General features: G+C 43.4%; 1 protein-coding gene across 1 annotated transcript in view; it reads left to right on the plus strand.

Moving 5' to 3' along the window:
• Positions 1–18,692, plus strand: part of LOC126198612 (dipeptidase 1-like) — a 158,632-nt gene that overhangs the window by 87,328 nt on the left and 52,612 nt on the right. The window contains exon 6 of the mRNA XM_049935064.1: positions 867–936. Within this exon, the coding sequence (XP_049791021.1) occupies positions 867–936 (70 nt within the window). The remainder of the gene's footprint in view (positions 1–866; positions 937–18,692) is intronic.

Here is an 18,692-nt window from a genome sequence, read left to right on the forward strand (position 1 = left end):
AGTCATTAGCGAGCCACGGCGTACGTCAGCTGTTCACCGAAGCCATGAATCGTGTTCCAGATGTGCTTTACTGACGGGGACGAAACGTTTACATGTTCGAGAGTATTGCATGATAGTCCATAACAAATTATTTTCATTGCCAAGTGTTTCATACTATAACTACTAATACAGAATGTTTACAACTCCGAAAGATGTACGCCAATGCACTGTTGACAGTTTTCATGTAGTTTCTAAGGAATTCTGTATGGTGCTACATTCGATTTATTTGTTTTCCTCGTAAACAAATATTACATTTGTTTTAGTGGCACTAATGCTTTCTATTACTCTAACTGTAAGTTCCCCAAAGGGTATACAGTGTTCATTCCCATTTGTATGAGCATTAATTGGAGTAACTCCAACTAGTGTATTCTCTGTGTTGTTAAAAGTAGGTTACTGTTCTCTATTGCTTGTATCAATTTTTTTTTTAAATTTACTTGAAATGTATTACACGCAAGGAAGAAATTAATAAATTTAGAAAAATATTTAGACTCATATTAAAGCAAAAACTAAATCTGTCCTTAGCTCTGTCAAATTATTGCTGCTGTAATATACTGCAACGCGATTTAAACAATTTATGAATGATTTAGTGAAAATAATTAGTAAAAATGGCGGGGAACGGTGGACAGCCTTGTCTAACTCCTATTATTATTATTACGTACTGCACATATAAAATCCACATTGGTTAGATTTAAGAAGGGTATAAAGGGCACAATATTGTCAGTAAAAGAAACAAGTAAATTGTTGAAAACCTGTACTCAGTTTTTGCGTACGTACAAAATAATGTAACGCTCTTGGGAGCCAGTGTAGTGATTGCTTCTCTTTGTTAGGGCAGACTGCTCCATAGTGGATGAGCCTGGAAGAATACCCATCCTGGGAGGACTGTCTAGTTTCGGACGGGTAAGTCACGGTTCTTCTGAACATCTGCTTGCAGTTTCAAATATATCTTAGATAATAATTTACAGATTAAATTCCGTATATTTTTTAGATGTTAAATTTCTAATTCCAACTTTTAATTTCTATTGCGGTAGTTACAACAAGATATATTCTACTTCTCAGCATCTCACACTGATATACCAGATAGAAGTCACACATAACCTTCTAAATATGGGGATAAATAAAACGAAACAGCCGTTTTAAACATCTATGAATACTACCTTAATTTGATATAGTCTGGCATCAAATGGGAAAACCGCTTGCAACGAAAGAAATATGTTTCTCAGGTAAATTATTCACCAAACTGCGTTGCAATGGCTTCATAATTGAACATCGGGTGTTGCTTAGACAATCGGAAAAGCGAATTCAGATATTATATCCTGGATGTGCAAGTAATTCCAACACAATAAATACGAAAAAAAGGCATAGAGGTCATAAAGGACGGAGCAGGATGAGGGAAGGCAGTGGACCGTGTCCTTCTCAAAGGAATCATCATAACTTAGTCATGAAACAGTCTCCAGAGACCACGGGAAACCTAATTATGGACAGCCGAACAAGAATTATCACCGCCATCCTATTGCGTTATAACAGCGGTTGGTTAAGCTCTCGAAGTGAGGATTTACCTCATCATTTCCAAACCAACTGTAAAGAAAATTACTAACTCCAGCCTAATTGGGTTATAAGAGGGTTGAAGGCAGCTAAGATGATATTACGACAGATTATAAACGTAGTAAAGGTACCACAATAACTTACAACTTATTAACTCTTGAAACACCAACGAAACACGCTGAAATGTGCAGTCAAGATGCTTTTCAGTCAGATTGCACCAGACAAGTTACAAAAGAAACACTATTTTCATATCGCTGCTGCTGTGACAAGACGCAGTTCCGAACAACACAGGCAGATATCACTAAGAAGAACACAAAAAATTCATATAATGAAATTAATTGTCATTGTTTAACATTGTTTATTGGCTAAGTATTTGATTGTATGTTGCATTTAATTTAAGTTTCAGGACTGTCTTTGTGTCTAACTGAATACGGAAAAACCTTTCTAAAATTTACAGTTGCGCATTATCATAATTTATGTTACAGTATATGAAGAATGATGTTGCTTTTCTATAAATACTTGACTTTTTTGTTTTGATACAAACAATGAATGCACTAGCCAATACGTGTTTCATCTTTTATTGGCTGTAGTAGTGAGGTAGAAAAAAACACAAGACACACAATGAAATGATTTAGGCCATATTTTTGAGTAGCTAGCTGGGGTACCCGGCTTCGCTCAGAGAGTTTATGTGAGACTGTGTGGTAGGTGGAATGAAGGAATAAACTCTAAAGTATAAGAGATAAAAAGCTCTTATTGGAAACATATTCTAACTATTTACAATACTTGTTAAAGTAGAAGAGGTAATATTTTTTTATTGAAAATATATTCTAACTATTTACAATATTTGTTTATAAACATTTTTCATTTTGTCACCCTGAGTATATAATAGTATGTACGAATTTTTCGAATTTCCTACTCGAGAGCAAGCTACGTATAGATGACTGTGTGAGAAGCAGGAGTCTTTGAGGCTGATACCGAAATGTTTTAAAGTTTGTTCTTCCGCTGTGTTACTTGTAAAACTGTAGGCTAATTTGATTAGAAATTGCGGTCTTTTAAACTGGAATATCACTTCAGTAGCGATCAGTGGTATTCTGTGGATAAATAGTGTGTCATACTTGCACTTTCATTGATAAGTTCTGTTTCGATAACGTTATTCGATAGCTGTTTGACTGTCATCCTTGCTAATTACGTAATTTTGGAATGTTCAGATTTCTGAATAGTATGATTGAAGATCCAATTTTAAGTCGAAGACATTAAAACGACAGTCCTGGTACTTGCGAAGAGTTTAGAAATTCTGTAGGCAAGTTCACACTATCTTCAATGTTTAACAACTTGTTGACCGCTTTGTATATTCTCTATTCCCCGGGAATTTTCTTTTGAATATTAAAGCTGATATAGTCAAAAATATTATTTTTAGGTGCCAAAATCGCCCTTTAAAATAGCCGATGCGGTATGCTATAGTTGTGAACAATGTTTGGATAAATGTGGCCGATGAATTTGTTTCCAGCGGTTACTATGTTGCAGAAATCACTGTTGAGTTTGACACCGGTCGTCTAGTCATTAGGATATGTGCCTTCACTTATTTGTAAAAGTTGTTGAGTTAAATGTGCTGTTGTTTCGTTTTTCGATATTTCAACTCCCATGTTCTTTGCTAGTAGCAATATTTGTATGTGTGGCCAGAAATGTGATATTTTTGGCAGGCATTGATGTCGTCTACTGATGTTAACTTGAGGTTAACTGGAAGTGTTCGTCGAAAACCTCCTGAGAGAATGGGCAGAGCTCATCTCATCACTTCAGAGTTTCCTCACAAGTCTTGTTCTGTTCTATCCATGGCTTCGAGTGATTTTTTTTAATGTGCCATCATGCATTAGTCCCAGAAGATAATTTTAGATTGCTTTAGAATTTCACCCCTTTCCAAATGCTCTTGAGATATCAGGCCTCGAGAATTGTTCTTCGGCTATATTCAACGGTTGTTGTTGGTCAGAATAGGCAATTCGTACACCTTCCATACGTGTGGCTGCCTTGCCGCTTGATGCCAGTGATGGTGCGATGTGTTGTTTAGCACGTACACTCCTGGAAATGGAAAAAAGAACACATTGACACCGGTGTGTCAGACCCACCATACTTGCTCCGGACACTGCGAGAGGGCTGTACAAGCAATGATCACACGCACGGCACAGCGGACACACCAGGAACTGCGGTGTTGGCCGTCGAATGGCGCTAGCTGCGCAGCATTTGTGCACCGCCGCCGTCAGTGTCAGCCAGTTTGCCGTGGCATACGGAGCTCCATCGCAGTCTTTAACACTGGTAGCATGCCGCGACAGCGTGGACGTGAACCGTATGTGCAGTTGACGGACTTTGAGCGAGGGCGTATAGTGGGCATGCGGGAGGCCGGGTGGACGTACCGCCGAATTGCTCAACACGTGGGGCGTGAGGTCTCCACAGTACATCGATGTTGTCGCCAGTGGTCGGCGGAAGGTGCACGTGCCCGTCGACCTGGGACCGGACCGCAGCGACGCACGGAAGCACGCAAAGACCGTAGGATCCTACGCAGTGCCGTAGGGGACCGCACCGCCACTTCCCAGCAAATTAGGGACACTGTTGCTCCTGGGGTATCGGCGAGGACCATTCGCAACCGTCTCCATGAAGCTGGGCTACGGTCCCGCACACCGTTAGGCCGTCTTCCGCTCACGCCCCAACATCGTGCAGCCCGCCTCCAGTGGTGTCGCGACAGGCGTGAATGGAGGGACGAATGGAGATGTGTCGTCTTCAGCGATGAGAGTCGCTTCTGCCTTGGTGCCAATGATGGTCGTATGCGTGTTTGGCGCCGTGCAGGTGAGCGCCACAATCAGGACTGCATACGACCGAGGCACACAGGGCCAACACCCGGCATCATGGTGTGGGGAGCGATCTCCTACACTGGCCGTACACCACTGGTGATCGTCGAGGGGACACTGAATAGTGCACGGTACATCCAAACCGTCATCGAACCCATCGTTCTACCATTCCTAGACCGGCAAGGGAACTTGCTGTTCCAACAGGACAATGCACGTCCGCATGTATCCCGTGCCACCCAACGTGCTCTAGAAGGTGTACGTCAACTACCCTGGCCAGCAAGATCTCCGGATCTGTCCCCCATTGAGCATGTTTGGGACTGGATGAAGCGTCGTCTCACGCGGTCTGCACGTCCAGCACGAACGCTGGTCCAACTGAGGCGCCAGGTGGAAATGGCATGGCAAGCCGTTCCACAGGACTACATCCAGCATCTCTACGATCGTCTCCATGGGAGAATAGCAGCCTGCATTGCTGCGAAAGGTGGATATACACTGTACTAGTGCCGACATTGTGCATGCTCTGTTGCCTGTGTCTATGTGCCTGTGGTTCTGTGAGTGTGATCATGTGATGTATCTGACCCCAGGAATGTGTCAATAAAGTTTCCCCTTCCTGGGACAATGAATTCACGGTGTTCTTATTTCAATTTCCAGGAGTGTATTTCCGCCATGTAGATATATAAGAAACCTTTTCCCGATGCCACCTGATGCGTGCAGGTACATAATTCCGCCAATGTTGTCGACGCGGTCCATGGTAACGCTGTAAATTTCCTTTTGATTGTCACTGGGCTGTAATTTGTTGTGAGAAATATGTTGAATTAGTTCGTTGTTGTTGTAGCTTTCTTCCTTTTGTAATTTGGAAGTTTAGCATACTGATAGCATCTCTTCGTGGTGATTGCATCCCAAGTTCTACTCAGGTATGGTTGTTTATTCGTAAACATTTATCCTCTAGACGAATGAGTGTTTCATTGGAGATGTAGTTGTTGAATTCGATGGTAACTTCAGGATGAGCTTGTCAGATTTGGTGTCAGTATGTCATCACTCATACTCTCTTTGAAGGAGTCCCATAGCTGTTTTGGATTCGATAGGTTACATGTTGTTAGAATTATGGGAAAGAAGTCTCTCATTTGTTCAGCTGAGGCAGTGAGTGAGGCTTCTTGTAGTGTTAATTCCAAGTTCTTGTCGTGTAGCAGTAGTCTTAAGCGATGGCATGCTTCTCTGTACGTCTGGCATATGTAACCGCCAACAGTCTTGAGATCTGTGAAATTTGCTGGTCCTAGTACTTCGTGTAGCAACACCCGGAGATAGAAACATTCCATGTTGTTAAAATGTACGGTGTGTACTCGGCCTAGTGCGCCAGTTTTCGCGATTCCTGGATGATCTTTCGTCTTTGAAAGTAGGGACGTCGACGTGTAGTAATGATTCCGCGTATGGATCCGTTTGGCGCATTTGGTAAAAAAAAAAAAAAAAAAAAAAAAAAACAGTCGAGTTGTGTCCTGAGGTGGTTCGCTTGCAATTTTTCTGGCGGTGTCTTTCTTGAAGTAAATCTCTGCACTGAGGAGAGGTATATGGGAAAACCTGAAATTCACCATGCTGCTTCATTACTGTTGACGTATCGTCCCATTTGGTACATGAGAATCTCGTCGTTCCTGTTTTATTGCTCGCTCTCTTTCGCTATTTGAAATGCGCCATGTCACTGCCTTCGTTCGCATACTTACAGGCGTATTTGATGGGCCAGCCGCTATGACCGAGCGGTTCTAGGTGCTTAAGTCCGGAACCGCGCTGCTGCTACGGTTTCAGATTCGAATCCTGCCTCGGGCATGGATGTGTGTGATGTCTTTAGGTTAGTTAGGTTTAAGTAGTCCTAAGTCTTGGGGACTGATGACCTCAGATGTTAAGTCCCATAGTGCTTAGAGCCATTTGAACCATTTTGAATTGATGGATTTCACTGAATTGCGGTATTCTACGTTTGCGTACGCTTGGAAAATTTTGGAAAGCTGTGTTATTGGTACGACCCATTGATTACCTATTTCTAATTCATCGTTGCCTCGTATTCGTATGTTTGCTGTGAAGCCACCGTTTTTAATTGATCATCTTCGGTACTAGGGATAGCTGTCAACTCCGGTTTGTGTGTCCTCCAAGTTTGGTTTTGGTATTTCTTAGTACATTTTCCATCACTCGTATATGGTGAACTGGGATTTACACTAACCTATCTTTAGCGCAGAAAGGGGTAAAATATGCTGGTGTAAAACTTTTCGATAAATTACCAGATGAAATAAAATGTCTGGTAGACAGCAGTAACATGTTTAAAAATAAACTGAAACCAATCTCCTTGGCAACTCCTCCTATACCATAGATGAATTCTTGAATAGGGTTAAATAAATCTATAGGTATAATACACTGTCATCAAAAGAATGTGGACACCTGGCTGAAAATGACGTATAAGTTCGTGGCGCCCTCCATCAGTAATGCTGGAATTCATATTGGTGTTGGCCCACACTTAGCCTTGATGACAGCTTCCACTCTCGCAGGCATACATTCAATCAGTGCTGGAAGGCTTCTTGTGGAATCGCAACCCATCCTTCACGGAGTGCTGCACTGAGGAGAGGTATCGATGTCTGTTGGTGAGAAATGCCACGAAGTCGGCGTTCCAAAACATCCCAAAGGTATAAAATAGGATTCAGGTCACGACTCTGTGCAGGCCAGTCCATTACAGTGATGTTATTATCGTGTAACCACTCCTCCGCAGGCCGTACATTATGAGCAGCTGCTCTATCGTGTTGAAAGATGTAATCGCCATCCACGAATTGCTCTTCAACGGTGGGAAGCATACACACCTCAACACAAAAAAGCCACACCACGAAGAAATTAACCGAATGGGACGGACATCAGTAGATGTGATGTACAGAAAAACGAACGTTTAAAAGTTCAGAAAAATTGGATGATTTATTCAAGAGAAAGAGCTTCACCAATTAAGCTAGGCAATAACGTGTTGGTCCATCTCTGGCCGTTATGTAATCAGTTACTCAGCTATGAACTGATTGCGAGAGTTGTTGGATGTCCTCCTGAGGGATAACGTGCCAGATTCTGTCCAATTGGATCATAGGATCGTCTAAATTACGAGATGATGGAAGGGTGCTATCCACAATGCTCCAAACGTTCGCAATTGGTAAGAGATCCGGCAAACTTGCTGGCCAAGGTAGGGTTTGGCAAGCATGAAGACAAGCAGTAGAAACTCTCGCCTGTGTGGGCGGGCATTATCTTGCTGCAATGTGAGCCCAAGGGGGCTTGCCACGAAGGGCAACAAAAAGGGTTGAAGAATATCGTCGAATTCAGGGCATTCTCTTGCCCTTGGCTTGGGAGACTATCCCCAAAGGCTGAAGAATCAGCAATGATCAACGGCACGAGAGTGCAGAAGGCAATGGAAACCAATGCATTAAAGACGCATAACGTTTATCCACGGGACATATGGCCTATAATGGAAAAACTATGATCTCTCCACTGACAAAAGATTCCGGAATAGTTCCCCATTCGTAACTCCTGGAGGGGACTGCCAAGGGGTGTGTGACGATGAGAACTAGAATGAATAGTCAGCGAAAGGATAACGTTCTACGAGTCGGGGCGTGAAATGCCAGAAGCCTAAATGTGTTAGGGAAGCTAGAAAATCTGAAAAAGGAAATGCGGAGGCTAAATCTCGATATACACTCCTGGAAATTGAAATAAGAACACCGTGAATTCATTGTCCCAGGAAGGGGAAACTTTATTGACACATTCCTGGGGTCAGATACATCACATGATCACACTCACAGAACCACAGGCACATAGACACAGGCAACAGAGCATGCACAATGTCGGCACTAGTACAGTGTATATCCACCTTTCGCAGCAATGCAGGCTGCTATTCTCCCATGGAGACGATCGTAGAGATGCTGGATGTAGTCCTGTGGAACGGCTTGCCATGCCATTTCCACCTGGCGCCTCAGTTGGACCAGCGTTCGTGCTGGACGTGCAGACCGCGTGAGACGACGCTTCATCCAGTCCCAAACATGCTCAATGGGGGACAGATCCGGAGATCTTGCTGGCCAGGGTAGTTGACGTACACCTTCTAGAGCACGTTGGGTGGCACGGGATACATGCGGATGTGCATTTTCCTGTTGGAACAGCAAGTTCCCTTGCCGGTCTAGGAATGATAGAACGATGGGTTCGATGACGGTTTGGATGTACCGTGCACTATTCAGTGTCCCCTCGACGATCACCAGTGGTGTACGGCCAGTGTAGGAGATCGCTCCCCACACCATGATGCCGGGTGTTGGCCCTGTGTGCCTCGGTCGTATGCAGTCCTGATTGTGGCGCTCACTGCACGGCGCCAAACACGCATACGACCATCATTGGCACCAAGGCAGAAGAGACTCTCATCGCTGAAGACGACACGTCTCCATTCGTCCCTCCATTCACGCCTGTCGCGACACCACTGGAGGCGGGCTGCACGATGTTGGGGCGTGAGCGGAAGACGGCCTAACGGTGTGCGGGACCGTAGCCCAGCTTCATGGAGACGGTTGCGAATGGTCCTCGCCGATACCCCAGGAGCAACAGTGTCCCTAATTTGCTGGGAAGTGGCGGTGCGGTCCCCTACGGCACTGCGTAGGATCCTACGGTCTTGGCGTGCATCCGTGCGTCGCTGCGGTCCGGTCCCAGGTCGACGGGCACGTGCACCTTCCGCCGACCACTGGCGACAACATCGATGTACTGTGGAGACCTCACGCCCCACGTGTTGAGCAATTCGGCGGTACGTCCACCCGGCCTCCCGCATGCCCACTATACGCCCTCGCTCAAAGTCCGTCAACTGCACATACGGTTCACGTCCACGCTGTCGCGGCATGCTACCAGTGTTAAAGACTGCGATGGAGCTCCGTATGCCACGGCAAACTGGCTGACACTGACGGCGGCGGTGCACAAATGCTGCGCAGCTAGCGCCATTCGACGGCCAACACCGCAGTTCCTGGTGTGTCCGCTGTGCCGTGCGTGTGATCATTGCTTGTACAGCCCTCTCGCAGTGTCCGGAGCAAGTATGGTGGGTCTGACACACCGGTGTCAATGTGTTCTTTTTTCCATTTCCAGGAGTGTAGTATGGGTCAGTGAAGTGATGGAAAGAAGGATTTCTGGCCCGATAAGTACAGAGTAATATCAACAACAGCATTAAATGGTATAACATAAAATGGTATAACGGGATTAGATTAGTTACGAACAGAAGGGTAGGGCAAAGAATGTGTTACAGTGAACAGGTCAGTGTGGAGTTGTTCTTATCAGGATCGATAGCAAACTAACACCGACACCGATAGTTCAGGTATACATGCCGACATCGTAAGTTGAAGATGAAGAGATAGAGAAAGTATATGAGGATATTGAAAGGGTAATACAGTACATAAAGGGAGATGAAAATCTGATAGTGAAGGGCGACTGGAGTGCAGTTGTAGCGGAAGGACTAGAAGACACGGTTACAGAAGGATATGGGCTTGGGACAAGGAATGAGAGAGAGGAAAGACTGAGTTGTGTAATAAACTTCAGCTACTAGTAGCGAATACTCTGTTCAAGAGTCACAAGGGGAGGCGGTATACTTGAAAAAAACCGGGTGACAAGGGAAGATTTCAGTTAGGTTACATCATAGTCAGACAGAGATTCCGAAATCAGATACTGGAATGTAAGGCGTACCTAGGAGCAGATATAGATTCAGATCACAATATAGTATGATGAAGAGTAGGCTAACGTTCAATAAAGAAGAATCAATATGCAATGAAGTACTAAGGATTCACGAGACGCGCTTGAAGTTCTCTAAGGCTACAGAACAGCAATAAGGAATAGTTCAGTAGGCATCACAGAGGAAAGGACACATGTAAAAAGGGCAATCACAGAAGTTGGAAAGAAAAACATAGGTAGAAAGAAGATAACCGTGAAGAAACCATTTTTAACAGAAGAAGTAAGGAAGTACAAAAACGTACAGGGGAATTCAGGAATACAGAAATACAAGTCGCTGAGGAATGAAGTAAATAGGGAGTGTAGGGAAGCTAATACGAAATGGCTGCACGAAAAATGTGAAGAAATCGAAAAAGAAATGATTGTCAGAAGAACTGACTCAGCATACATTGTGGGGGAAGATTTGTCTGATGTTATAGAAGAGGAAACAGGAGTCGATTTAGAAAAGATAGGGGATCCAGTATTAGAATCAGAATTTAAGAGAGCTTTGGAGGACTTAAGATCAAATATGGCAGAAGGGATAGATAACATTCCATCAGAGTTTATAAAATAATTGATGGAAGTGACAACGAAACGACTCTCCACGTTGGTGTGTAGAATGTATGAGTCCGGCGACATACCATCTGACTTCCGGAAAAATATCATCCACACAATGCCGAAGACTAAAACAGCTGACAAGCTCGAGCATTATTGCACAATCAGCTTAACAGCTCATGCATCCAAGTTGCTAACAAGGAAAATATAAAGAGGAATGGAAAAGAAAATTGAGGATGTGCTAAATGCTGATCACTTTGGCTTTAGAAAAGGTAAATGTACCAGAGAGGCAATTCTGACGTTGTGGTTGATAGTGGGAGTAAGACTAAAGAAAAACCAAAACACTTTCATAGGATTAGTCGACTTGTAAATACCGCTTGACAGTGTAAAATGATTAAAGATGTTCGAACTTGTGAGAAAAATAGGGGTAACTTTAAGGAGAGACGGGTAATATAGAATATGTTAAAGAGCCAAGAGGAAATAATAAGAGTGGATGACCAAGAACGAGGCGCTCTGATTAAGAAGGGTGTAAGGCGGGGATGTGATATTGCCTCTCTACTGCTCAATCTGTACATCGAAGAAGCAATGGTGGAAATAAAAGGAAGGTTCAAGAGTGGAATAAAAATTTGATGTGAAACAATATCAGTGATACGATTCGGTGATGAATTGCTCAAAAAAATGGCTCTGAGCACTATGGGACTTAACCTCTGAGGTCATCAGTCCCCTAGAACTATTTAAACCTAACTAACCTAAGGACATCACACATCCATGCCTGAGGCAGGATTCGAACCTCTGCGACCGTAGCGGTAGCGCGCTTCCAGACTGTAGCTTCTAGAACCGTTTGGCCACTCCGGCCGGCGTAACAGAAGAGAATCGAATCATTTGAGATGTGGTGCTAAAGGCGAATGTTGAAAATTAGTTGGACTGATTAGATAAGGACTCAGGAGGCTCTGCGCAGAATCGGAGAGGAAAAGATTTCGAACCCACTGAGAAGGAGAAGGGACAGGATTGTAGGACATCTGTTCAGATATCAGGGAATGACTTCTATTGTAAAAGAGGGAGCTGTTGAGGGCAAAAACTGTAGATAAAGACAGAGATTGAAACACGTCCAGCAAATAATTGAGGGCGTAGGCTGCAAAGGCTACTGAGATGAAAAGTTTGGGGAGTATGGTGGGTGACAGTTAGGTTAGTATCACATCGCTACCTGGGGCGTCTCCAGACACGTCGTTTCTGGTCTCGGAGTTCAGTTCGAAGCTGAAGACAATTCTACTCCAGTGAATGAGTTTCCAGGCCGAATGCGCGCGATACCACTATTAACTGGCATGTTTGTATACAAAGGTCAAATGGTAGTCGGTGCAAGAAATGCCATGAGCTCAACCCCCTTTCTGTGAACCGCCTTAATGGTCCTCGTGGTGACTGAAACATCAGTTGGACTTCGTATCGGTGATAGTGATAAATCCTGAGCTCTGAGTGCCTCTGTGACGATTGCTAGGTCCTTAGTTCCGTTCTCTCACTATCTCGACCACTTCCTTCTCGACGCTGTGTCCGGTCACGGTTCACCCACTCTTGCCAACATCGTCGAATAGTGACATCATTCCTATTGAAATGTCGAGCGATTCTTTAGTTACTCCGACCGGCTTCTTTGAGTCCAACTACACATCGTCTCTCAAATGCTGAGATCTCCGTATATTGTTCACGCTACCGTCTGCGATGCGGGGTTAGTGTCAAATGGTTCAAATGGCCCTGAGCACTATGCGACTTGGCTTCTGAGGTCATCAGCCGCCTAGAACTTGGAACTAATTAAACCTGACTAACCTAAGGACATCACACACATCCATGCCCGAGGCAGGATTCGAACCTGCGACCGTAGCGGTCGCTCGGCTCCGGACTGCAGCGCCTAGAACCGCACGGCCACTCCGGCCGGCGGTTAGTGTCAAACTGAGTACACGGAACGTAATTCGCAAAGACTCTGTCCTGATATCGACTATCCTTGCCAATTGCGCGTTGAAACTGTGCTGTAGTGTCACACATTCATCCTACGGCCGCCAGAGATTACAGTTTTGCGTTTTCTATATACATCTGGTAGAATATCAATTTGTGACCAATTTAAATAACTCCTGTCATCATGCACTTTACAGTATGGAGCAGAGTCCTTGACATGTCACTATCATTTCTCCCGTTTCCTGTTCAAATCGCGAAAGAGGGGCCGCTTCCATTAAACACAAGAGTATAAATAAATTAACCCTTATTTGTACAATTTAATGTCAGTTGTTTGTGGAGGACTCTCCTGTTTGTGATGGCTGAGAGACGAATAGCCGATAAAAGCGTTAGGCCGGCCTGTCGGTTATCGTCAAAGCGGGACAGCCACTCAATCAGCAAGGCATGGCGCCGGTACTAATTCTGGGATTAGGGTAATCGCATTATGCAGCAACTGGCGCCAAAGGACAGCCAAATTGGATGGGCAACTTTACGCAGCCGGCTGCTATGGGGAGAACTGCCCTTGAGTGATATGATTAGCAACGTCTGTCTTTGAAGATAACCGCTACGGTCAGCGTTGCTACCGAAATGAGAATACTGTGATGTAAATTCGTTGCAGCCCAAATTACTTGAATCGGGAACTGACCCGATTACTGTGTGGAGCCAAGAAATGCAATTTTCCTTAAATGATACTGCTGATGAAAGCTTTCAAGTTACTTGAAAATACGCTTGTATCCTATGTTTAAGTAATACTAATGATATCTACGGGAACGTCTGAACCATCGGAATTGATTGCTAGCGGTGGAGCTACGCGATTTGATTTTCCCGAGTTCGGCGTTATTGATCTAAGAAGAAATGTGGATTATCAAAAAATCTTCAAAACACTGACATTGAAGTAGTAAGGTTGGTAAAGTAGGCAACTGAATGACTTGATCTGATTCGCCACGAGTTTTTCTCCCGTGTCAGCCTCATCTCAGAGTAACACGTACACCCATCATGAGCCATCATTTTTTAAAATATCTTTCATTACTTGTCTCCTCGTATAGCTTTTATCCTCTAGTACCAGGAGAGTTATTTCCTGTCTTATCCTGTTCGTTCTTCCAGTTTGTGTTTTCCAGCTATACGAATAAGCCTTGCCGATTTTAAGTAAAATCTCCTTATTTCTTGTCTTGTTGATCCACCTGATCTACCTAATTTTCTCTAGCATCATGTATTAAATGTTTTGATTCTCTTCTTTTTCGGTTACCCTGCAGTCCACAATTCGCCTACGTACAATTCTGTGCTCTAGACTGACGTCCTCTGAATTTTTTTCTTATGCGAAATTCTTTATTTCAGACTAGTAGGCTTCGTTTGTTGAAGAATGGTCCCTTTATCTGTGCTATCTGTTTCTTACTTCCTTCTTGCTTTCCACGTCTTGCTGTGCCTCACTGTCAAGGCAGCAGAAGTCCATCGTCTGCTATGAGGTTACTAAATATGATAATAAATTTGTCGCTCAAGTGACGTGTGCTTTTTATCATAACTTTCACCTTTCTTTGTTTTATTTGCAGTCCATATTTTGTGTTCGTCGGACTACAGCTTCCATTCTGAATTTTGGTCCCCGTCTTGAACCTTTCTTTCATCATTGCTTCTATAATATACATGTGGAACAACACGGAATGAAGGCTGCGCCCTTGCATTATAACATTTTTAAACAGGGTTTTTCTCTCATGGGTTCTATATAAATGTTTCAGAGAGCATTTACAGCCTACGTCCTAAATTATTTGCTGGACGCATTCCACTTTCTGTCTTCCTCTATAGTTTTTACCCTCTACAGCTCCCTTTAATACCATTTATGTTAATCCCTCATTTCTCAACAGATATCCTATTATCCTACCTCGTACATATGTTTTTTGTCTGTCTTTTCAATATATTCCATTCCTCGTCATTTCTTAACCTATCAGTCAACCTAATTTCGAACATTCACGTGAAGCACCACACCTGAAATGTATGTTTCTGAAATAAACCGCTTTCAGCTATATATGAACTTTTACAGGCACACGACTGGTTTCGTGATGGCACATAGATTCTTCAGGTGTACATAAGTCAGTAAAACATTTATGCCCCGACACAGGATGGATGGGAATTCAGCTTACTCAAATAATATACCGCGACCTGCAACAAACAGGACGTCATAGGTCAAATGTGATTTAACATTACGAAACATTCGTGTTCCTGTCAAAGTTCATATACAGCTGAAAGAGGTTTATTTCGGAAACGTGGATTACTTCAACTGCGGTTGCTCTCAACAGAAAATTGTATGTAACACCTTAAATACTTCGATGCTCTTCTTTTACGGTTTTCCACAGTCCATGTCTCATTCAAATTTAGTACTGTGCTCCAAACGTACGTTTTTAGAAATTTCTTCTTCAAATTAAGGTCTATATTTACAACTAATAGACTTCTCTTCGTCAGGAATGGCCTTTTGCCAATTTTAGTCTCCTTTTTATGTCCCCCTTGCTCCTGCCTAGATAGCAGAATTCCTCAACTTCGTAATCCCCAGTTCTGATGTTTCTCAATGTTCTCATTTTGCTGTTTCTTGTTACTTTCGTCTTTCTTCGTTTTACACTCTAAATTCTGTACTGATTAGACTGTTCATTCCATTCAACAGTGACACAAATTATTCTTCACTTTCACTGAGATGGGAATGTCTTCAGTGAATCTTACCACTGATACCAATTCCCCTTGAATTTTAATTCCACTCTTGAACCTATGTTTTATTTCAGTCATTGGATTTCGATGTATAGACCGAACACAAGGGGCGAAGGACTACATCCCGGTCTTACAGCTTTTCAATCAGAGAACTTAGTTCTTGGTCTTACACTCTTATTGTTTCATCTTGGTTATTGAACACATTGTATATTACCCGTCATTTCCTACATGTCTTAAAGTAATGGAATGCCATTCTAGTCTGGGCTGCCAGATATGGCGAACATGTGTGCGCGAGGTGGCTTGCTTGCGTAAATGAATGTGTGTGCGTTCCTCTTTCTCTTTCTGACGAAGGCTCTGCCGAAAGTTAATGTGTAAATGCGTTTCAACTGCACCTGTGTGAAACTTAACGTGTCACCCTTACGGGAAGTAACAATCTATCTTTTCTCTATATTTCTCTGAATTTCGAACAACTCGCAGCATTTGACATTGTCGAACGCTTTTTCCAGGTCGACAAGTCCTATGAACGTGTCTTTATTTTTCTTCAGCCTTGCTTCCATTATCAACCGTGATGCGAGAAGTGCCTCTCTGGTGCCTTTACCTTTCCCGCAGCTAAGCTGGTCGTCATCTAACAGATCCTCAATTTTCCTTTCAATTTTCTTTCCATATTGCTCTTGTCAAAAACTTGAATGCATGAACTGTTAAGCCGACTGTCCGATAATTCTCGCACTTGCCAGCTCTTACTATCGTTGATATTGTGTGGATGATATTTTTTCAGAATCATAGTAAGTGACCAGTCGCGTACAGTCTACACACCAATGTCAATAGTCGCTTTGTTGCTACTGTCTCAACAATTTTAGAAATTCCGATGGAATGTTTCTGCCTTATTTTACCTTAATTGTCCATAGCTTTTTTAAAGTTGTGGTTCGAGTACTGGATACCCCATATCCTCCCTGTCGACTACTGTTTGTTTTCTATCAAGCCATCAGAAAAGCGCCGCCCCTCATGTAGGTCTTGAAGGTACTCTTTCTACCCATCCACTCTCTCCTTTGTATTTAACAATGGAATTCCCATTGCGCTCTAAAATTTTCCACCATTTCTTATAGTTTTATCAAAGGTTGTTTTGACTTTTCTAAACGCGGAGTCAGTCCTTTCGACAATCAACTCTTTTTTATTTCTTCACGTTTTTCATGAAGCGCTTCCTATTTATTTCATTCTTAAGTGATTTGCATCTGTATTTCTGAATTTCCCCAAACTTTTTTGTACTTCCTTCTTTCATAGATCTACTGATGTGTTTCTTCTGTTACCTATGGCTTCTTTGCAATTACCTTCTCTCTAAGTATGTTTTTCGTTCCAGTTTCTGTGATTGGCCTTTTTTAGAGACGTACATTCCTCTTAAACTGAACTGACTACCGAGCTATTCATTATAGCAGTACGTATAGTGTCAGAGAACTTCAAGCGCATCTCTTTATTCCTTAGTATTTCCGTATCACACTTCTTTGCGCATTGATTCTTCCTGACTGGTCTCTTAAACTTCGGCCAAATTTTCTTCATTACTAAATTGTGATCTGATTCACATCTGCAACGGGATACGCCTTACAATCCATACCTGGTTTCGGAATAATTGCCTGCCGATGATTTAATCTGACTGGAGTCTTCCCGTATCTTCCTGCCTTTTCCAAGTACACTACCTCCTTTAGTGATTCTTGAACAGACTGTTGGCTATTACTAGCTGAAAATTCTTGCAGAACTCAATTATTTTTTCACCTCTCTCATGCCTACCAGCAAGTCCATACTCTCCCGTAACTCCTTCTTCTACTATTTCCTCTAGAACCGCATCCCAATCCCCCATGACGATTAGATTTTCATCTTTTACGCACTGAATAACCCGTTCAATATTCTCATATGATTCCTCTATCTCTTCGTTTTCGGCCTGCAATGACGGCATACCTGAACTCTCTTTGTTGGTGTTGATTTGCTGTCTATTCTGATGAGAACAACTCTGTCACTGAACTGTTTGCAGTAACACACTTATTAGTAACGAATCGCACTTCCGTTATCCCATTTCCTGCTGCAGTTGATATTACCCTAAACTCACATGACCAGAAATCCTTTTCTTCTTTCCATTTCACTTCAATTGCCCCCACTGTATCTAGACTGAGCCTTAGCATTTCTCTTTCAAGATTTTATAATTTACCTATAATGTTCAAACTTCTGATATTTCACACACCGACTCGCAAAACGTTATCCTTTCGCTGGTTAGTCAATCTTTTGCTAACGGTTACTTCCCCCATGGAAGGCCTCACCAGAGATCTGAATGGGGGACTAGTCCGGAATCTTTTGCGAATGGAGAGATCTTCGTAACACTTTTTCAGTTACAAGCCACAAGTCTAGTGGATACACATTGTGTGTCTTTAAAACGGTAGTTTCCATTGCCTTCTGGATCCTCAAGCCGTTGATCGTTGCTGTCTTCCACCTTTTAGGTGGCGTTTCCCTCCTTAAGAGCAAGAGATTGGCCTGAACCTTCATCCACGGTTCCACCCTCTTTAAGAAAGCTGTTGGCAGGAACAGGGTGACTTCTTATGCCGTACGTCTACGGCGGCCATTACTGATGATGGTTTTATAAATTTTTATAAATTTAAGCAGTGGTGAAGTTCTATTCCGGCACCCAGGATGTTTTGATTACTAGTAAAAGAAGTAGCCTTAGACTAGTAGCTACCTCATCTCACTTTCAAGGCCCTCACGGCCTCCTCAATAGTCTTACACATGGTCTACTCATATCAATGCGACCACTGCCTACGTTGGAGACCAACGTGCAAGAATCACTCACAGACTGGAGTTGGCAGCACTAGCACTGGAGGACATATAAAGCGTGTCGGAGGGGCACAGAAACCAGTGCGGTTGTTGTAATGCAAGAAGGAGAAATTTATCTCCTGTCAAAGGGACTGACTGTTCACGTGCCGTCGTGGTTAAAGTATGCCGTGAACGGAAAAATGGCGCTTTCCAAAACCGGCTCCGAGGCTAATGTGGTGCGCCTCGGGAAACAGATAATTGAGGTGAACGACAGCTGTACGCGAGAATAGGCGTGCTACAGTTGAGCAACTGACAACGCAGATGAACCAAGGGGCCCTTCGACGATCGTCCAGCGAAAGTAGCTGCTATGAGGCTAAGCGGCAGGTGGCCGATTCGTGCATCCATGGTGACTGCTGTACATCGGTGACGAAGGCTGGAACTTGCAAGCCAATACCTCTACTGGACATTCACTAGGTGGTGACAGGTGGCCTTTTCAGACGAATCACGTTACGTGCTCCATCGCACTGAAAGCAAACAACC

Source organism: Schistocerca nitens, chromosome 8 (assembly GCF_023898315.1).
Source record: "Schistocerca nitens isolate TAMUIC-IGC-003100 chromosome 8, iqSchNite1.1, whole genome shotgun sequence".
Lineage (NCBI taxonomy): Eukaryota > Metazoa > Arthropoda > Insecta > Orthoptera > Acrididae > Schistocerca > Schistocerca nitens.